This window comes from Episyrphus balteatus, chromosome 1 (genome assembly GCF_945859705.1).
Source record: "Episyrphus balteatus chromosome 1, idEpiBalt1.1, whole genome shotgun sequence".
Taxonomy (NCBI): domain Eukaryota; kingdom Metazoa; phylum Arthropoda; class Insecta; order Diptera; family Syrphidae; genus Episyrphus; species Episyrphus balteatus.
The window spans coordinates 127453964-127474618 of NC_079134.1; the positions used below are offsets into that span (position 1 = coordinate 127453964).

Consider the following 20655-nt stretch of genomic DNA (forward strand, 5'->3'; position numbering starts at 1 on the left):
TTTTGTTTTTAGATGTTGATTGGTGATTTCTACCAAATGGCATACCAATTATATTTTAAAACTTTTTTTCCAAAAAATTATTTATAAAAAATTAGTTTTTTAAAAAACGGCTCTAACGATTTTAACGATTAATATATCAATCAAAACTTACATACTTGTTTTGGAGGGCAGTTTGATTTCAGATTTTATTTTATTTTTTTTTAAACGAATTTTATTTTTTTTCCAAATTTCTATATTTTAACTCTAAGAGCAAATTCGTGCGACCCAGTCATGCATTTTATTTTATTCGTAACCTTATCCATTCGTATCCAAAGTAATGTTGTTTAATCAATAACGAGTACTATGGCATGAAAGCCATCATTTTGCTGTGGCATTTCAATGCAGAAAGCAGCAAAAATGGAACTGGAAAAAGATGTTGATTTACATCAAAAAATTGCAGAAATTAAGAAAAGAATTCTCCTCACAGGTTAACAAGTTTTTTTTTTTAATAAAACTACTTCAATATAATCTCATATTTTGTGTATCTTTTATTTTTAAAAGAGGGTCAAAAGACAGCAAACGCAGCAGAATGGCAAAAACAAAGTCGAATCAATTCCGAAACTCTATCTACTCTCAAAAAAGAGAACAAGGATCTAACCTCGCAAATGGTGATGTTGAAAAATCCCATCAACCGACCAATGGGTAAGGATTTAGATATTGAACCTGGTGGTGGTAAGCCACTGTATCCCGTTGGAGCTAAAAGTCCCGAAGAAGCAGTATTCTTGATGGACCTAAAAATCACTGAAAACCGTAAACAGTTAGACTTGCTGCGACACAGGTTCCAAGTCAGACAGAAGTATTTCAATAAACTGGTTCAACATTATGAAGACTTGTTGGCTTACAAAGAGCATCAGTCGAAGGAAGTTGGAGGAAAACCACCAGAAACACTGGAAGAAGATGCAAATCGAAAGGTTTGTTAAATGAGTTATATCTAACAACTTCTTTCTTTTAAAAGCTTTAATTGAAGTTGGTTATTCAACTGGAAAACGAGATTCATCGGAAAAATGTGAAATGGAATGAAGCCGAACACATTAAGAAGAAGTATAAATCCATTCAAGCTTCACTCATGGCTGATGCTGAAAGATTCGAAAGATCTTTGAAGGAGCTAGAGGAAGCTTTGGCAGAACAACAGACCGAAATAAATAGGCTTCAGGTACCTAAACTTTGTTTTCAGAATGAATTTATAATCAGTAAATCTTTTAGCAAGTCCACAATGAAGCCCTTGAGATGCGTGATGTTGCTAAAGTTATCCTGCAACGTCAAGAGCAACAAGCAAATACTTCTTTAAAAATTCGAGAACGTCAGGCTTTAGATTTTCGCAAGCAAGTCGAAAGTCGCAAAATGGAACTTGAACGCATTGGTCGTAAGCTATTTACAGATGCTAAAACTTTTGTTCATCAAGATAGTATTGGGTCAAGTTCTGGTGACCAACAGACTGGAAAAACCGAACATGACGATGATCCGAATTCCCAGTTACAAAGTGTAACAACCGATATGGAGACATTGTTCAAAGAGCTCATGGAAGTGACGGGAGCTACTTCACCATCAAATGTATTAGAAAGATTTTTATCTCAAAAAGAATCTTCGTTGCGTTTGACTTATCTGCGAAATGCAGCCGAGTCTGAAAAAACTGATTTAGAAACTCAACGAGAAAATCTAACCAAAGAATTGGAAACATCTAAATTTTCAGAGATGAAGGAAAGTGAAGTGTTAGTTATTCAATTTTATCTTAATTTTTGATAATTTAGTAAAAAAAATTGTGTTTTTAGAAATCAAGAAGTTGTTGAAAAGCTTAAACTTGAAATCAGCAATATGAACAAAGAAAAGCAAAAGAACGATGAAGCAGCTTCGAGGACTGTTGGAGTTATAAAGTTCATTCAAGACAGACTACGAGATATGATTTATAAGTTGCAAGAAGTTGATGAGAGTGATGTTAATATTGTGGAGAAGTGCAAGTCCATATCTGCGCAAAGCTTACCGGACTTTCTTGTTAATGATGCAACAGACGAAGACTTAATAGATGTAAGTACATAGATAGTTAGATATTTTGTTTACTATTTGAAAGAGTAGTGCATATCCGGTAAATATTTCCGACTTAACCGGCTTTGGGATCAAGTTTGTAGTAAGTCTACTTAGTCGATAAAGTTACCAAGGTACGATCTAAAAGCCTACTCAGTGTAATTGGAAAACATGCATTTTTTAACCTACCAAAAACCATATAGAGCCGCTTTAGCAAAACAAGGATTCAATTTTCAAGAGCCTTTTTGCGATGACCACAAAAATGTAGGTTCGGAATATGGAATCATATACCTTTTTGCTTAGATTTGGCCTTTCTGATTATATTTTATAAACAAAACTGAAAAAAGAATTTCGAAAAAAAAGGTGAAGTCGGGAATTTCTGACTATTTTGAAGAACTTGACAAAAGAATTTGTTTGTATGGTATTCATAAACTTTTCTACCAATGACAAACATGCATAAAAATATAAACATCTTAAATTTCCTTCAACTTTCCTGCCATTCCGCTAACTTTTTGACCTCCACTCGTATGTAAATACAAATTTTAAATGCGTTAAATTCAAACTTCAAATTTGATAATTCTTTCTGTTTTAAAAATCTTACTGAAAAAAAATCGCCGGTAAATCGTTGAATGCTAAATTTGACTATAAAACTATAATAGTAACGATAGCGATACGAGATGGGACAAATTGATTCATTTTGTTTCGTATATTCGATTTGATATTGGAATCTCGTCGTTACTCATATGTTTCGACTGTATCGTTACTTTTTCAGTACGAGTATGAAACATACGAGTAACGATTTTTTTTTAGGATGTAACGTTTCTTTACTCCTTCCTTGATAATTAGGAGTGTCAGGTAATTACATAAAAGTAGTTGAACGTTAACGGTCATATTGTTACAATTTTTCCGACGGAGAGCCAAAAAAAAAAAGACTGCGAGAACTTGCGAATTGTTTAAAGCTTCCGAATTGTTTAAAGCTAGGAGGCCGAAGATGAACGTATTCAAAGTGTAATCGACAGAAAGTAGAATAATGCCACTACGGCTAAAAAACATAAAATTCGTTTTTTAAAAGAATTAAACAAAATCTGAAATCAAATTGCCGCACAGTGCGTTGACCAGTGGACAAAAATAAAAAAAATCAAGTCTATTATATGATGAAAAACCGGTGCTTCACATGTAGGGTTTATATTCAACAATAATAAAACACACTTTTTCACTGCTTAAATATAAGATTCAAAAAGATTAGTGGTGTTTTTCATGATATTTTGATTTTTCAAGCTAAGGTTCAAATTGATGTTTATCAATTTTTTTTAAGTGAAAACAAATGTTCTTGACTTTTTTTTTTGTTAATTATCAAAATGAATATCTGTAGATCAGGTGTGTATGTCAATTTGTTTTTGTAAAGTGAAATTAGTATTTAAAAAATATAACCTAAAAAAGTCTGTTTTTTGTGACTCAAAAACTAAATTTATATCAGACTGTAGCAAGCTGTAGCAGAATCTTGTATGCCACAAGGTTCCCCTTTATTTCTACTTTCTTATCCTGCTCACCTTTTTTGCTCATACTTGCTCATCTTCAAAATATTTACATTTTTGTAGACTCATTTTCAGAACTAAAAAATAAGGACTTTTTCGAAAAATTGGCTTAAATTGTAAAATTTTCAAGTATAAAGGTGCTTTATGAGTTTGTTTTAAGTAAAACAAAAAGCTGTGGATGCTAAAGCGTCTTTCAAAATATTTTGTTACAAAATATCGGGGAATTTAATTGCACTTTTGTCATTTTTTGAACAATTTTCTCATTTTGCCTGCAGAGTTGGCTCTGCAGTTTTATTTGATATCTTTATGTGCATTTTTAGAAAATTAGAAAAAATAATTTTCAAAATCGTTAGGGCCGTTTTTAAAAAAAACTAATTTTTTATAAATTATTTTTTGAAAAAAAGGTTAAAAAAAAATTGGTATTTCAATTTGTAGAAATCACTAATCAACATCTAAAAACTAAATTTATAAAAAATTCCATGTCCCGTTCTCGAAAATTTGATTTTTCAAAAAAAAAAAATTTTTTTAAATCCAAAAATTATTTTTTTGAAAATTTTATTTTTGGCTTATATTAAAATTATATAAGTGCTTTTTTACAAAAAGTTTCGTTGAAATCGAATGATTAGTTTCAGAGTAAATCGGATTTAAAAAAAAAAAACGGTTCTATGGCAGGTACCGTTAATAATGATTTTCAAAATAATTTTTTTTTTATTGAAAGATAGACCTTATCTTAAAGCTTACATTTGATTTTTTTAACATAATCGTTGGAGCCGTTTTCGAGATATTTCAATTTTACTAAAATCGGTATATGACAAGTACCGTTATTTTTGGTCCAAAAAAATTAATTCCAAAAATCCCTCTGGAGAATCGCCAAATAACGCTACATACCAAGTTTGACTTTAATCGGTCTATCTGTTTAGGGTGTAGCTTCGTTTACAGACAGACAGACTGACAGACAGGCGGACTTCCGGGACCCACTTTTTTGGCATTCTCTATCATCGTAACGTCATGGAAAAATGTTATTTCAACTTTTTTTTGTACGAATGCATAACTTGATATACATACATAAATAGTACTTATATCGCAAGTAAAAATTGATTTTATCAACAAAAAAAAATTTAATTTTTTTTAAATCCAGAAATATGTATTTGTTTGTTCTTAATTTTTTTTTTAATGACATTAAAACGTTGCTTACGAGAAAGACATAAAATTAATTATTTATATTATTATGTATTAATTAATGACCAACAGATATTTTTTTATTTTGAAAGTAAAGCATTATTTGTCATAGTAGGGAAAGTAGGGGCAAGACCGTTTTTGTACTATGTTGTATGAAAAAAAGTAAAACTGGCAACACTTGCCTTTTGGTATATTCGATCACGTCTGTAAGTTTTAGCAAGTTTAGTTGAGATGCCTAAGAGTTACGGTAAATTTTGTGATTTTTCATCATAAATTAAAAATTTTAACTTTCTTTTTTTGCAAGACCGTTTTTTGTTAGATGTTTTTTCAAAACTTATTATCTTTTGTTCAGTATTTTATATTTCTTTTTATATTAATGAGGGTTCCTTCAGTAAACAATTAATTTAATGAATAAAGACTTTACATATTTGTATTAAAAGTTGTTTTTTATTGGTTTTTAAGACAATCAAACACTAAAGGGGCGGTCTTGCCCCCACTTCCCCTACATGTATTTTTTTTTTAATCAAAAACGTTTGAGTCGGTTTTTGAGAAAAACAAAATTTCTCATTTTTTTGTGTAAATCGCTTCAGTTGTTTACGCTGCAACTTGATATAGGGAAACACACAGAACCACTTTTTTTCGCATTTTATACAATAGATATTGTAACGATGAATTACCGAACTACTTTTAAGATAAAAGTCTGAACACACTACCTGCTACAGTAAAGGTAGAAATGTGAACGGACCTTTAGTAATTAAGAAACTACCCTCTGAACGCATCCAAAGAAATTCCCTCGACTGCTGAATATCCCAAAATATCCCACTGGACTGGAAGTATGAAGCGCCCCCTCTTGGAAAGGAAGCTTCGAGAAGCAAAGACGAGAACCTTCGAAGACATTCTCGAATTCCGAATTTCAGGTATAAAAGGGCAGCGTGGACACCGACCGGAGACAGTTTAATCTTGAATGTGAAAGAGTACAGTACAAAGTGAAATAAAGTGTTGGAAATTGTTAGTAGTAAATAAAGTGATTGAAAAGTGTGTTTGTTTGAGCGAATAATAAAAGTAAATTGATTTGAAATAAAGTGTGTTCTTATTTGAACGGAAAGATAAGTGGAAGTTAAAATAAACGAAATAAGTTTTATTGTGAACCCGGAATAAAACATTACATTGGTGTCAGAAAAGTGGAATAAAACTTATTTATTTGTGCGAATCAGATAATTTCGCGAATAAAATAAAAAAGTGCGCGTGTGTTTTAACAATAAACAAAGTGTAAAACATTTTGAAATAAGTAAAAGTGCTCGCGTTTTGAAAAGTTAAAATGGGTAAGACATTGAATCAGTTAAGTTTGACTGAGCTGAAGGCGGAATTAACTAAACGAGGTCTTCCTACTGCTGGATCGAAAAATGACCTCATTATTCGCCTGCAGGATTATTTAACCCAGAAAAACGAAGATTTGGATACATTTCAATTCGAAGTTGAAATGGTAGAAGAACGAGTAAGTACTAGTTCCGATATGTCATCCATGATGGCTGTTCTCCTTGCAAAATTTGAAGAACAGAAAGATCAAATGGAACAGCAACGTAAAGAACAAAAGGATGAACAGAAAAATCTTCTTGAAAAAATTGAGACACAACGCAATGAACAAAGAGAACAAATGGAACAACAACGAACAGAGCAAAAGAGTGAACAACAGAATCTTCTCGAAAAAATTGAGAAACAACGTACCGAGCAAAAGAGTGAACAACAGAATCTTCTCGAAAAAATGGAGAAACATCTAGAAGAACATCGCGATGAGCAAAAGAATCTTCTAGAAGAACAGAAAAATCTTTTAGAGGGAAAGCTTGGTGATTTCGAGAAGAAGTTCACTGCTCTTGACGAGCGTGTTGAAGAAAACAAAGAAAAGCTGTTGGCAATGGACACAAAGTTCGAAGAGAAATTCCAAGACATTACTAAAGAGTTGGACAAGGTTCGAAAAATTAAGGCCCGAGAAAGTTCTGGTGAGTATTCAAAGAAGAAGGAAATGCATCCACCAACCTTTGATGGACAAAGTTCTTGGTCGATCTACAAGAAACAGTTTGAGGCAGCTGCCACAACAAATGGCTGGGATGACGAAGACAAATGTATAGCGCTGACTCTTGCTCTTAGAGGTCCTGCTGCTGAGTTGTTACAAACTTTACCACCAGAAAAGAATGGTAACTTTAACGCTCTTGTCCAGGTCATTGAAAAACGCTTTGGAGATGGCCATATGCAGGAAGTCTTCCGCGTCCAACTCAATACAAGAGTCCAGAAAAGAGGAGAAACTCTGCAACAACTCCAAGCAGATATTGAAAGGTTAGCTCATCTGGCATATCCGACAGCAGGAGACGACATTATCAATCAGTTTGCGACAGAAGCCTTTGTACGTGCTGTATCTGATATAAATCTTCAGCGAGCGATACGAACAGCTGGAAAACGTTCCCTTCCTGAAGCATTAGCGTTTGCACTCACTATGGAAGCAGCAGAACAGGCTTCTCAAGGCGTTCATCGGGTAAGAGAAGTTACAGTGGAGGAATGCTCTTGTCAAAAACTCGCATTCCAAAGAAACCAGCGAGACGGAGCTGCTCGATGCTGGAACTGTAACAAGACAGGACATCTCCAGCGGCAGTGCAGATTGCCACCAAGAAGAAATGCTTGCCAGCACTGTGGAAACAGGAATATTGCCCAACAACAGGTAAGCGATACAACCAACACTCATCCTCAACTTGATTCCCATTCGGGAAACGAGTAAGAACCAACTTCGAGGGGCAGAAGCTGGTTTCTGGTATCGATGGCCCCAGAACCACAATTCAAGTCTCACAAACTAAACGAGACAACAAAAGTCTGACAGTAGAGGCAACCATAAACAATAACCAACACGTGGCTACAATTGACACCGGTGCCACCGCCTCTATTGTACGAAGAGACTTGGTAAAGATGACGTGGCTACATAACATCAACAGCTATCGTCTGAAGACCGCCACAGGAGAAGCAGCAAGAGTGTACGGAGAAGTTCGTCTTGAGATCCGTATAGCAGAACTAAAGTTTTTACATGTGTTTTTGGTGGCAGATATATGTGACGAGTGCATCATTGGAATCGACTTTATGAAGGAGCATGGAATCATTTTGGATATCGGTAATCAAGTCCTGAAATACAGAAATGTAGAGATTCCAATGGTCTATGGCAGCGAAAACTCAACAACAATTAGAACTGTCATCAAAGAAGACATGTGCCTGCCTCCTTCTTCAGAAGTTTTTGTGTGGACGAAGTTAAAGGGGAACTGTGGAAACCATCGATACCTCATGGTCGAACCAGAAGTTGAGCAGAGTTCCGAAAACATCATCATCGGGAAGACTCTTGTGGCACCAAAGAACAACATGGTACCTGTACGGATACTTAACATCAAACCGTACCCAATCAAGCTTAAGAAAGGAGAAGTTGTTGGGCAATGTGAATCTGTGTCCGCAATAACTAAGATCAACGAGATGGACACACAGATGACTATGAACTCTGAGAAACTAAAGACTCAAATTCTCAAATCAGACAACTTGAGTCAACATCAGCTTAATGTTGCTGGAAGGCTTCTTCATGAATATGCTGATATCTTCTCTTCACCCAGCGGGCAATACGGCCGAACACAACTGGTGCAGCATCGAATCGATACAGGAGACACTAGGCCGATTCGTCAACCAGCAAGACGTCTCCCCTTGGCCAAACAAAGTGAAGTTGAAGAAATGATATCGACAATGAAGAAAGACGGGCTGATCGAAAATTCCAAAAGCCCTTGGGCATCACCGGTAGTTCTCGTCAAAAAGAAGGATGGAAGCACTCGATTTTGTGTCGACTACCGCAGGCTGAATGATGTGACGAAGAAAGACAGCTACCCACTGCCAAGAATCAGCGATACTCTAGATGCAATGGAAGGAGCACAATGGTTTTCGACTTTGGATTTGAAGAGTGGCTACTGGCAGGTAGAAATCCATCCAGAAGATCGAGAAAAGACGGCTTTCTCCACAGGAAATGGTCTGTGGCAGTTCAATGTCATGCCATTTGGGCTATGTAATGCCCCAGCTACTTTTGAGCGCTTAATGGAGTGCGTTTTAAATGGATTAACCTGGAAATCTTGCCTAGTCTATTTGGATGATGTCATCGTTTACGGGAAAACATTTGATGACCATTGTGAAAACCTAAAGGCTGTATTCCAGAGGCTACGAGAAGCACATCTTAAGTTAAATCCAAAGATATGTGCACTTTTCAAGACCGAGGTTAAATATTTGGGGCATATCATCTCATCCCAAGGAGTAATGACTGATCCAGAAAAAGTTGACACTGTGAAGAATTGGCCAACCCCTCAGGACAAGCATCAACTTCGGAGTTTCCTCGGTCTGGCAACGTACTATCGACGGTTCGTGAAGGATTTTGCGAGAATCGCCAAAAGCTTGCACCAGCTTACGGAGAAGGGTAAACCCTTTAAATGGTCAGGTGAGTGTGAGAAAAGCTTTCAGGAACTGAAGCTACGGTTATGTGAAGCTCCTGTGTTGGCCTATCCGACTCCAGGCAAACAATTCATCATTGACGCAGATGCAAGTAATGTTGGAGTTGGTGCTGTTTTATCGCAAGTTCATGACGGAGAAGAAAAGGTCGTTGCCTATTTCAGCAAGGTACTCTCGAAACAAGAAAGAAACTATTGCGTGACCAGAAGGGAACTTCTAGCTCTGGTATTGGCAACAAAGCACTTCCATAAGTACATCTATGGACAGAAGTTCCTTCTTCGCACAGATCATGGTGCACTAAATTGGCTTTTGAACTTCAAAAATCCAGAGGGTCAAGTAGCAAGATGGATCGAGATACTCCAGACGTATCAATGTCAGATTCAACATCGAAGAGGAAAGCTACATTCAAATGCAGACGCATTATCTCGGCGCCCGTGCAAGCAAGACTGCAAGCATTGCACACGGCTAGAGGAAAAGGAAGTTGTCGCTGTAAGAAGAACGAGAGCTGATCCCATTTGCGGCTGGAGTAATGAAGAACTCAGGATGGCCCAACAGGAAGATTCGGACATCGAACCCATCCTTGCATGGAAGGAACATGAAGAGAAACCAGAATGGGCCGACATCTCCGACCGAAGCCCCAATCTCAAAGCATATTGGGCACAATGGGACTCACTTCATGTGCAAGAAGGGTTACTCAGGCGTAAGTGGGAATCCGCAGATGGTAAATCTTATGTAATGCAACTAATCGTACCTCAGTCAAAGGTTAATGATGTTCTCCGAGAGATGCACGAGGGAACTTCTGGAGGCCATTTAGGCATCAACAAGACGCTGGAAAAGGTACGCCAGCAATTCTACTGGTTACGTATGAGAGAAGACGTTGAAAAGTGGTGCCGAAAATGTGATACTTGTGCCGCTAGCAAAGGACCAGCTAGAAAAATGCAAAGCACGATGCATCAGTACAATGTGGGCACACCTTTTGAGAGGATTGCAATAGACGTGGCAGGTCCTTTTCCCGAAACCAACAAAGGAAACCGGTATATCCTCGTAGTGATGGATTACTTCAGCAAGTGGCCTGAGGCATTTGCCATCCCAAACCAGGAAACCAAAACAGTTGTGGATAAGATTGTCTTTCATTGGGTGAGCAGGTTCGGAGTACCCATGGAACTTCATTCCGACCAAGGAAGGAACTTCGAATCTAAGATTTTTCAAGAGGTTTGCTCACTCCTTGGCATCAAGAAGACGCGAACAACACCGCTTCATCCACAATCTGATGGGATGGTTGAGCGATTTAACAGGACACTTAAAGAACACCTGTCAAAAGTAGTCAACGATAATCAACGAGACTGGGATCGACATATTCCATTATTCTTGATGGCTTATAGAAGTGCAACACATAGTTCTACTGGACATACACCATCGGAAGTCCTTTTTGGTTCTACAATACGGCTGCCAAGTGAGATAAAATTCGGATGTGTTCCAAATGAGCCACAGGAAATAGATGAGTATGTTGATAACCTGAAAGAAACACTGGCTGACATTCACCAACGGACAAGGACAAATATAAAAGCGTCTAGTGACAGGATGAAAACAAGATATGACGCGCGAGCGACAGCAACAGGGTTTCAAGAAGGAGAACTTGTGTGGTTTTACAATCCCCACCGACAAAAGGGACTATCACCGAAGCTACAACAAAACTGGGAAGGCCCTTACACAGTAATAACCAGAATCAACGACGTGGTTTACCGTATACAGAGAGGGGTAAGAGGCAAATTAAAGGTAGTTCATTGTGACCGTTTACATCGTTATAATGGTGAAAGTAGCAATGGAGTTGTTCGGGACGAACAATCCTAAGAGGGGGGCAATGTAACGATGAATTACCGAACTACTTTTAAGATAAAAGTCTGAACACACTACCTGCTACAGTAAAGGTAGAAATGTGAACGGACCTTTAGTAATTAAGAAACTACCCTCTGAACGCATCCAAAGAAATTCCCTCGACTGCTGAATATCCCAAAATATCCCACTGGACTGGAAGTATGAAGCGCCCCCTCTTGGAAAGGAAGCTTCGAGAAGCAAAGACGAGAACCTTCGAAGACATTCTCGAATTCCGAATTTCAGGTATAAAAGGGCAGCGTGGACACCGACCGGAGACAGTTTAATCTTGAATGTGAAAGAGTACAGTACAAAGTGAAATAAAGTGTTGGAAATTGTTAGTAGTAAATAAAGTGATTGAAAAGTGTGTTTGTTTGAGCGAATAATAAAAGTAAATTGATTTGAAATAAAGTGTGTTCTTATTTGAACGGAAAGATAAGTGGAAGTTAAAATAAACGAAATAAGTTTTATTGTGAACCCGGAATAAAACATTACAATATGATCCATTTTTCTCCACTAATTAAAACTAAGTTAAAAGAAAATCGGCAATAAAAGCTCAACCATAAATGCGCATTTAGTTTTTGAAAGAAAGTTTGGTAAACTGTTTTCAACCGAAAACCTACTAAGCTGCTTCGGTAGATTTCTAAGAGCTGGGGGTTTAAAAAAAAATGTTCCATGACATTCATGAAGATTGAACAAATTATCAATTTCATCGTAAAGTTCTTAAATCTTTTACAAAATCTTTTTAAAAAATCGAAGCATTTATGACTTTATTAACACACATTTATTTTTATAGATTCTTAAAGCAAAATTAGAGAGAAGTTTACAATCTCAAGGAGAGAAAGAAATTGAAAGTCTACAAAAATCGGGAGATGTTGAGGTTAGTCTAAAGTTGTTTCAATATCCTCCCTTACCAATTCTAATTTTCTTTTATTTTTATTTTATAAGGTTGACGAACTTGCTGTACGTCTTGAACAAACTCCTTCTATAACAGCCGAAGATAAACCCCAACCAATGCCAATGTGCTATTATAACCTCGTATCAGGACGTGCCACCCGAACATTGGGAACTTCGTCTGGTTCTCCTGAGCAAGGACCAGCACCAGGTAAAAGTAAAAAATCTATAATTATAATAATTCTCTTTCAATGGACAAATTGAAATAATTTACTATCAATACAAATTCTTTTCTTAAGCTGTCACTGACGATGAAAGTGAAGTTCCATCGAGGAACTTCCTTAAGCGACAATCAGTTGTTATTGTCGATACAAAATCCAGACGCAAGGCATACCGTCCCGTTCCACAAAGAAGGAAGTAAATTTATCGCCAGTTCCTTGTCTCCTTTTGTAAACTTTATTAACAAATAATAAAATCGAGAGCTTTTCTCCAACAAAATATCAATAACAACCTTTGATTCACTTAGTTTCGATCTTTTCGTGACCATGACAAAGAAATCTTCATCTAAAAGTCGTTTTGTTGGCACAATATGAATGTAATCTTCCGGCTGGGAACAAAAATCAAAAACATATAAAACAACTTGCTTTTGGGAGCACTTCCTTGGCTCCTAAAGTTGAAATATGAAAGTTGCCGAATGTCGTTCGGTTTGGTATTTTAACAACGAATCTGGTAGAAGGAATTTGTGACGTCCGTCGTCGTCATCGTCGTTGTTCTCGTTGTTCCCGTGTCGGTCGTTGTGCTCTCTTTCCTGACCGAATTCGTTTTTGTATATGGAAGTGGTGTGGTTTCTTGGTTTAGGGATAGGGACACACTGTACCATGACAGTGCCGGCTCGTAAGCGATGACAATGGTTCACAATGGGAATGCCAAGTCGACAATGACGACGACGATGACCACAACAATTGTGGGCGTTGTATTCATACACAACGCAAGGGGATAGTACTGCAAAGGGCGACCAATAGGCAAGAGAAGGAAGAGAAAAAAAAAATTAATTCCAAGCCAAGTTCCTTATGGCAATGGAATTGTGTAACTCACTACGCCGAGCAATATAGACCAAGAGCATTGGCCAGAACAATATTTTCCAGTTACATGACAAGCGGCACAATGGGTCAACCACTGGACGCAATGGCTACAACAGCAAGAACAACAACAGCAACAACAATACGAAACAGCCACTACAATGGACATTGGACAATGGACAATTTCATTGCGCTGCCTATTTCCTTGTGTCTCCAGATCCAGCCAGAGTCAGGCTGACCGGGCTGAATGCGGTAGTGGCAGCCAGCAGCAGCAGCACGAGGCTATGTCATTTTCTCCGGACTACAACAATGTTTGCGTTGTCCAATAATGTTGCTGTTGAATGGACAAGGGACTGTGAATCGGCTGACGTGCGTCGGTCGTCGTCGACTTTGTACTTGTAGTCATCGTAGTCGTTCTCTCGTTGTTGCAATTCCTTTGGGTAGAATCACTAAACTTACAACATGCCTAGTTGCCAGAAATGTTAGCAGAAAGTGAGGAGTGAAGAGATTCATGAAGAAGGAAGACAAAACTGCAGTTGCAGTCTTCGATTGACAGCAAGAAGCGTGTTCAATGTCAATTGTGGATTTAGAATAAAAGACGTTGCTACTCACTTGAAAAGGAAATTAAAAATGCATGGTTACTTTGTTTGGAATTGGCGAAGAACATAATTGAGGCTGGATTTAAGGAATCTAAATATACCTAGGTATTTACTATTTTTTTTTTTAAATAAACAAAATGAAGTTATGACTTTAAAAATGCAATCATTGATTCTTTGCGTCTTTGTTTCAGTTTATTTAAACTCCCCGAAGATACAAATAATCTTCTTCAATTATTATAATGCTTTTGAAATTTGCCTTTTTCTATAAAAAGTTTAAAAAATTTTGATTCATTAGGCACTTGAAGTTTCTTGACTATCTTCTAATGTTGCAATTTCCACCATTTTTTTTAATACACGAATATTCGTCAAAAGCCTCAGGTTCATCAAGATTAAAATCTCTTATCATTTTCTTAAAAGGACGGAAAAAACGTAAAAACGTAAAAAGTAATATGGTCATCGTTGATTTAATGTTGAAAAAACTAGCATGAAACATCTCTTAATTAAAATTGAAATAACGATTTTTGTCTTCAAGCTTTTTTTTTGCATTTTATCACCCTAACTTCCAACAGTGAGAAAGCACGTTGGTAAGGCATTCGCCTAATCCTAGTGACCCAAGAGTTGTATAATACACCATAGGTTGGTAGGTAGAGGTACTTATAACTCACAATTGGGTAAGGCTCTAGGCTTATTTTCAACTAAGTAGTGAATTAAAAAGGTCAACATTTATCATGCAGAGTAGGCTACTATTTTTAACAAATGTAATGCATAAAGCAGATCGGATTGGCACCTTCATATGAGCTGCGACCTGCGTCTGCGAATAATTTTCTTAAAGCTTTTTCTAAAGTAAATATCAACTTATTATTATTTTAATTGTTTAATAAAGTGAATAAGTGATCATATTTACATATTTAAGTATAGAATATTGCGTAAAACTAGTTAAAACTACAAAAGAAACTCATTTTAATATTTTGTATGCGACCAACAACTCCCATCTGCGAACTAACAAATGTAAATTCGCAGTCCACATATACAAAACGCATTCCACAAAGCTTCGAACAAAAAATTCGCACGAATTTAACCTCACTTTTAATATAGTTTCAATTTTTGTACTACAGTTCGCAGCTTCTGCGACCACTCATATCAATAAAATGCCAAATTCGGCGACCATTAGCAATTCGCATTAGCAATTCGCACTTAAGACTTGATGGTAGGACCTTCAAGTTTTTTTTTTTATTTTTTACTAGGGAAACCCTCACCCGCTACGCAGAATTTCTTTTTACATAAACCTTTCCCTAACAAATACAAAGAGCATGAAAAAAAAAAGAAAAGAAAAGTCGATTGGACTTTCCGTTCGTTTGGACTTCGAATTTGGATTCAGTGCATCGAAATACATAATCCTAGTTCGTTGTACACGCCACTTTTAATTTTTTGTATGCCAGTCATATTTATTGTAAGCACTCGAGAATCGACAGATTCTTAAACTTTTGTCGTTTTCTATTGACTTTTGAGATTTTTGTGTAAAATTCTCAGATTTTCCACTGCAAATAGAATATGAAATCTAGTTTTGTAATTGTGTGCGAAATCTGTGCGTATAAAAAAAATAAAACAACAACAAATGTTCAGACAAATGTCAAACAGAGGTGTGTGTGTGAAAGTGCGTGTGTTTGTATGCGTGAATTTTGATAAAAATCCAGAATCAGATTCTTGAATCTCAGATTCATTTTTTTGTCATTTTTTTGAATCTCAAGACGCAAATAGATCAAGAAATCTGAGATTTGTCCACTATTTCCCCTCTTCACCCCCCCCTTTCAGCTGTCAAATTCACAAATCTCATTCTCAGATTCGTCAATAGAAAACGACATTAGCTTACGCGATCGATATACAAAATGTTTCACAGCCACCGCCACAGGCGAAAGCCATAGGTTCTAGAAGTGATTCTATTTCCTGATAATAAAGCACCTTATTTATGTAATATTTCGAATATATCTTATTAAAAGTCAGAAACCGTTCAAAAAAGTGCATTATTTTCTATTGCAATTTGTGGTCACTGTGGCGAATGTGTAATATTTTTTTTTATTGAAATTTAACAAGTTTAAACAAATTTTTGTATTATTTTCCAAATGTTGTAAGCAGTAAACTAACTTTAATAATGTTTTTTTGTAATTTTGCACTGTTAATCCTCTGTCGGCACACGGGTTCGAATTTGGCAGGACAAAAATAAAAAAATTACGATTTTTCAAAAAAGTGGTCACAAAAAAGTCTCTTTTTATAAGGGTGAAAATATTTTTTTTCGTAATTGTGAATACAATATTCGAATTCCTCGGAATATTCTACATCAGTTTCATACTTGATTCTCTATAAAATATTGTGACCGAAAAAAGTTCTAGTGACATGAAAAAGTATAAACCAAATTCGCACCCGTGTGCCTATCACGTCACAAAAAAGATGTGTGCCTACAGAGGGTTAATGTGGGCAAAACTATGAACCAACTTAAGCTTCAATGTTAATTATGGTGTATTAAAAATATTTTGTCTTGCTACAGAGATGCCATGCATTTACATATATATAAGTTACTAGCTGACCCGGCGGACTTCGTTCCGCCATTTCTTGTATTTATTTCCAATTTTCGACTTTGTAATGAACAAAAAAAAGGGGATTAAAACTTTAAAAGTTCGTAAAATGAGTCTAAAAATATTCACTTTTAAACTTTTAGCAAAAAGTAGCCTAAGTAAAATGCTCACTACATGCACTACAATGCTGCACCACACAAAATTTCACAATGCAAAGTTATTAACTCTTTCAAACGTTTTTTCCATAAATATTTCAATACGGCTTGTTACGGCACTTTAAAAAATCAGCGTTTTGCAAATACACCCTATTATCAATATCGCACTTTAACGGCTCTTTATAAATTTGAATAATGTGTATGCTATTTAGCCTGCCCTTTCTTACGCCCATTTTTACTCGACTTTAGAAAATATTTTGATCTCTCTTTTTGGTACCTACATATAGTTAAATTTTTTCGTAAAGCATGTGCGAGTCAGCGGAAATATGCTACCCCATAATGTGCATGAGCGTGGTTCGCTCAACTGGTTCGCTCGGCAAGCTATTCCTACGCTATGAAAAGCATGGCGTTATGTGAATTTCTCAAAATTGATTGTAAGCAACATGGATGCAATGGAGAGAATCAATTTAATTGTCTCTTAATAAAAACAAAAAAAACATATACTTTATTTTCTCATGCTATAAATCAATTTTTTCGATAACAACCTATAATAAATTTTAGATCATGTGAAAGCCTATTATTTCACCTTTCACATGACGTTTTAATGATATTTCTACGATGCCTACAAAAAAAGTAAGAATTTTTTTGTTTTTGGAACAAAAAAACTTGTTTTTCCCGTTATTCGGTCAAAAATCATTTTAAAAATTCAATTATTTGCACATGCATGCGCATAACTAAAACCCATATGTCCTATTAATTTAAAATTTTTCGCAGTTTTTTAAAAATTCCTTGTTTTTTTCAAAAATTCATATTTAAAAGTACAGGGTCTATGAAAAAAATCCGTATGAGACGCCTATTTTTTTTTTAGTATCTTTCTAATGGTGTAATTCAAATTTCTGTACAAAATTTTGCCTATCTGTAAATTAATCTTTTGTCGAAGGTATATCACATGTTTTGACTGCAAAAAACCCTTAACAACTTAATTTTGAAGTTTTTTAGAATTTTTTCATTACCTTTTCCAAACTAACAATAAATGTATCTATCAATTTAAAAAACTCAGATCTCTAAAACTTACCGTTTAGAAAATAGCCTCTTTTTTCAATGTACTGTTACCCCTATTTACCCTAAAAAATCATAAATTTTTTTTGTAATAAACTTTCTACTCTTATTCCTCTTTTATTTAAAAAAAATTAAAGAAAATCAGACAACCGGTTTGGCAGGTTAGCGAACGTACACAAAACCAAACTTTAATTTACTATATATAAGAATATCACATCAGCCACCCATACAGTAGGCCCCAGTGTGCACCAGTGTATGAAGTTAGCAAAATAGTGAACTGACCAATATCATTAACATTACCATCATTAATGGCATCACGAAGTTGAAAGTAGGTACTCCTCAGAATTGAACTTCTTTTGAGCAAAAAAAATAGAATTTAATCGTTCTTTTTTTGCATACATACCTAAATACATATCCACAGCATGACACAACAAAATCTGATTAAATTCATATTTGTGAACTATTAACATGTATACGCAAATGTTGTCAAAATCAGGCCTTAAACGATAATAATTATTTTGAAAGCCTGTCTAATAAATTTGTTTACAAATTAAGCTTAGTTTTTTTTTTTTTAAGTGAGAGTGTTTTTTTACTCGTACAAATTAACAGCTATGTAAAGATGTGAGAAAAGGTATTATTTTTTTTGTATACAAACCATCTACACATTAATACCTTTCAAATTACCAAAATCGGACCAGCCAAACGCGAGTTTATCGGCCACACACACTAAATGAACTCATTTTTATATATAAGATTATTTTGTAATTCAATGAAATTTATTAAATCAAGAAAAAAAAGAACAAAATTACATTATCAACAGACAAATTATTTTCTAATTTTCCTTACAAGAGCCCTCTGTAGGGCAGAACAAAAAAAAAAAAACAAAAACGAAACAAAAAAAAGAAAAATTGTTTCTTATCAAAACTTTATCCTTCCCCGGATCCTTACGTATTCAAGTGCATTTTTCTTTTCATCTAAATCACTACTAAAATGTCCTTATCTCTACATTGTTTTACCGTTTCTTTGTATAGTTTGTTCCGTTTTTGTGTTTTTTTTTTTTTGTTTTAGATTCTTGTCGTTGTATTCTTAACGTTTCATTGTAACAAGTTGGCAAAACAGACATTCACCATGACTTTGCTATAAAAGAGAACCACATAATGGAACTAGAATGAAATTATGAGCTCTTCAAGTAACCGAGAAAGTAGATAATAATTACCACGACTACCACAACAACAAACCACCAACAACGACCAACTCCATCTATCTGTGATTTTGAAGAGGTGTGTTTTTTTTTTATTATTTTGTGGAGTTTAAAACGTCGTTGCTGTCGTCACAAGGATGCACACAGTTATATAGCTCAACGCCAAAAAGAGGATATACAACAGACTTTGTTTTAACTGAGGTCATTTGGAAAGTGTACGAGGAAATAATGGTCTTGAGTTGTGGTGCTGTAATTTTCCACTTCCTATACTCCAGTTGAAGGTTCTTGATAATGCACAATAACTATATGTATGTACTTTACTTTTGGAATGTAATAACAATAACACTAAAGAAAAGAAACTATTATATGGAATTTTTAGCTTAGGGTTAAGCATCTTTAAAAAGGGACGCAATAATTGTTTAATCTTGAACTTTAAGACTTGACAAGAACTTAAAGGACATCCAATAGTACCTATATTCCTAGAATTATTTTAGACCACTTTTAAGATACAATTATACGATGTTTTTTGAAGCTGATATTTTAAAGTATATATGCATCTACGATTTGCGTACCTTAACACGAAAATTCAATGTCATCGTAATATTTTCATAACATAAATGAACAAAATTAATTAAAATGTTTTTAAATATGTTAATAAACAGATTTCCATCTTGAAAAAACTTAAAACAAACTGCACCAGTTTTGAACTCTGTTCAAAAACTTTCTTTAAAAGCATTCACTGGAATGAAAAATTCTAAAAGAAAAGAAAAAAAACTTGATAAAAGTGGTAGTAATTTGATACAGTTTTGGTTTTTTTTTTTTAAATTAAAAAACAAAAACACAAAATTTATAAAATAAAATAATTCAAATTGCCTTTAAACTTTGACTTCCTTAACTTTAAAAGTTTCAAAATTACTTTTTCTGATGCACATTACCATTTCAAAGTGTAATTGTATTGGCAGAGTAGTTCTAAGAAGTATACTCACGACCAGCAAAATAACTGGATGCCCAGTCGTGCATCGTAGAAAGTTCAATAAATTAAAATGATTTCTCCTCATCATTTTCTTGAATGTTATAATAACTCAAAGGAAAAGAAGAACACTTTTTATCTTTTTCTTTCCATTGCTCTGCTAACCAATTTCACCATCCTGAATAATAATTTTCAATGACCGCCGACCAAAAAATGAAAAATGTTCTATCAAAAATTTGATGTGGCAAAGTGGTTGGTCGGGTTGTTGTTGGTTGTACGTTTCTTTGGGAACCAAAAAAGGAAGTTGAAACTCATCTCAGTAAAGTTGGAAATTAATGCGGTCTGAAATTGGGATGTGTTTTTTGCTTTGACCGGGGTAATTTGACATCCTTTGACTTTTTGTGGGAAAACTAGGTGAACCGCATAGAGCTATAGAGAAAGCATAAAAAAACAAGAAGAGACTCGCAATGAGTTCATGGAAGTCGTCGTCGTTTGGCTCCTGCTGGCTAAGGAATTAAAGAAACTAAAGGGATTCTTTTTTGTTCCTCCCTATGAATAATAAAGAAGGAAAAAATATTGAACATCTGTACAAAGGAGAAAGGGATTATACTGCGGGGTTTCTTTTTGATGTGAAATTCCACTCTTTTTTTATTATTTTTCATTTTTGTCCTCACTAAGAGTATCCTTCTTTTACCTACATACGTACATTTTTTTCCAGTATCAGCTGAAATTAATTTTCACTCACATACACATATACCTACACTTTTTTACTTTGGGAATTAATTCCAACTTTTCTTTGGTCGTATTTCCCTGGTGGGGATAATGATGATGACAGTGAATGGCGGAGGCAGCTCATGAAATATCATCGATTGCAAATATAGTACCATGGAACTCTTAATTATGCTGAAATCCATATCGGCTGTCACACAAGGCAGAAGAAGTTGATGTGAAAGCCAAGGATGGCTTGATGATAAT

General features: G+C 35.2%; 1 protein-coding gene across 2 annotated transcripts; it reads left to right on the forward strand.

The window, feature by feature from the left end:
• The first annotated feature begins 353 nt into the window (after window positions 1–353).
• Window positions 354–12647, forward strand: LOC129906057 (A-kinase anchor protein 9). 2 transcript variants are annotated; one of them, XM_055981688.1, is made up of 8 exons: window positions 354–466; window positions 541–950; window positions 1007–1192; window positions 1243–1748; window positions 1809–2061; window positions 11950–12033; window positions 12102–12264; window positions 12347–12647. In XM_055981688.1, the coding sequence occupies exons 1-8, from the start codon at window positions 379–381 to the stop codon at window positions 12466–12468; spliced, it is 1812 nt and encodes a 603-aa protein (XP_055837663.1). In that variant the 5' UTR covers window positions 354–378; the 3' UTR covers window positions 12469–12647. The 2 variants fall into 2 exon arrangements, with proteins under 2 accessions (XP_055837663.1, XP_055837664.1); XM_055981689.1 differs by having other exon boundaries at window positions 12102–12258.
• The last annotated feature ends 8008 nt before the right edge of the window (window positions 12648–20655 follow it).

Bases quoted from the DNA above. Each gene is read 5' to 3' on its own strand.
- LOC129906057 (XM_055981688.1), top strand. From the start codon at position 379: ATGCAGAAAGCAGCAAAAATGGAACTGGAAAAAGATGTTGATTTACAT. The intron at 1,193-1,242 runs GTACCTAAACTT...TAAATCTTTTAG, and splicing joins CCGAAATAAATAGGCTTCAG to CAAGTCCACAATGAAGCCCT. The intron at 12,034-12,101 runs GTTAGTCTAAAG...TTATTTTATAAG, and splicing joins AAAAATCGGGAGATGTTGAG to GTTGACGAACTTGCTGTACG.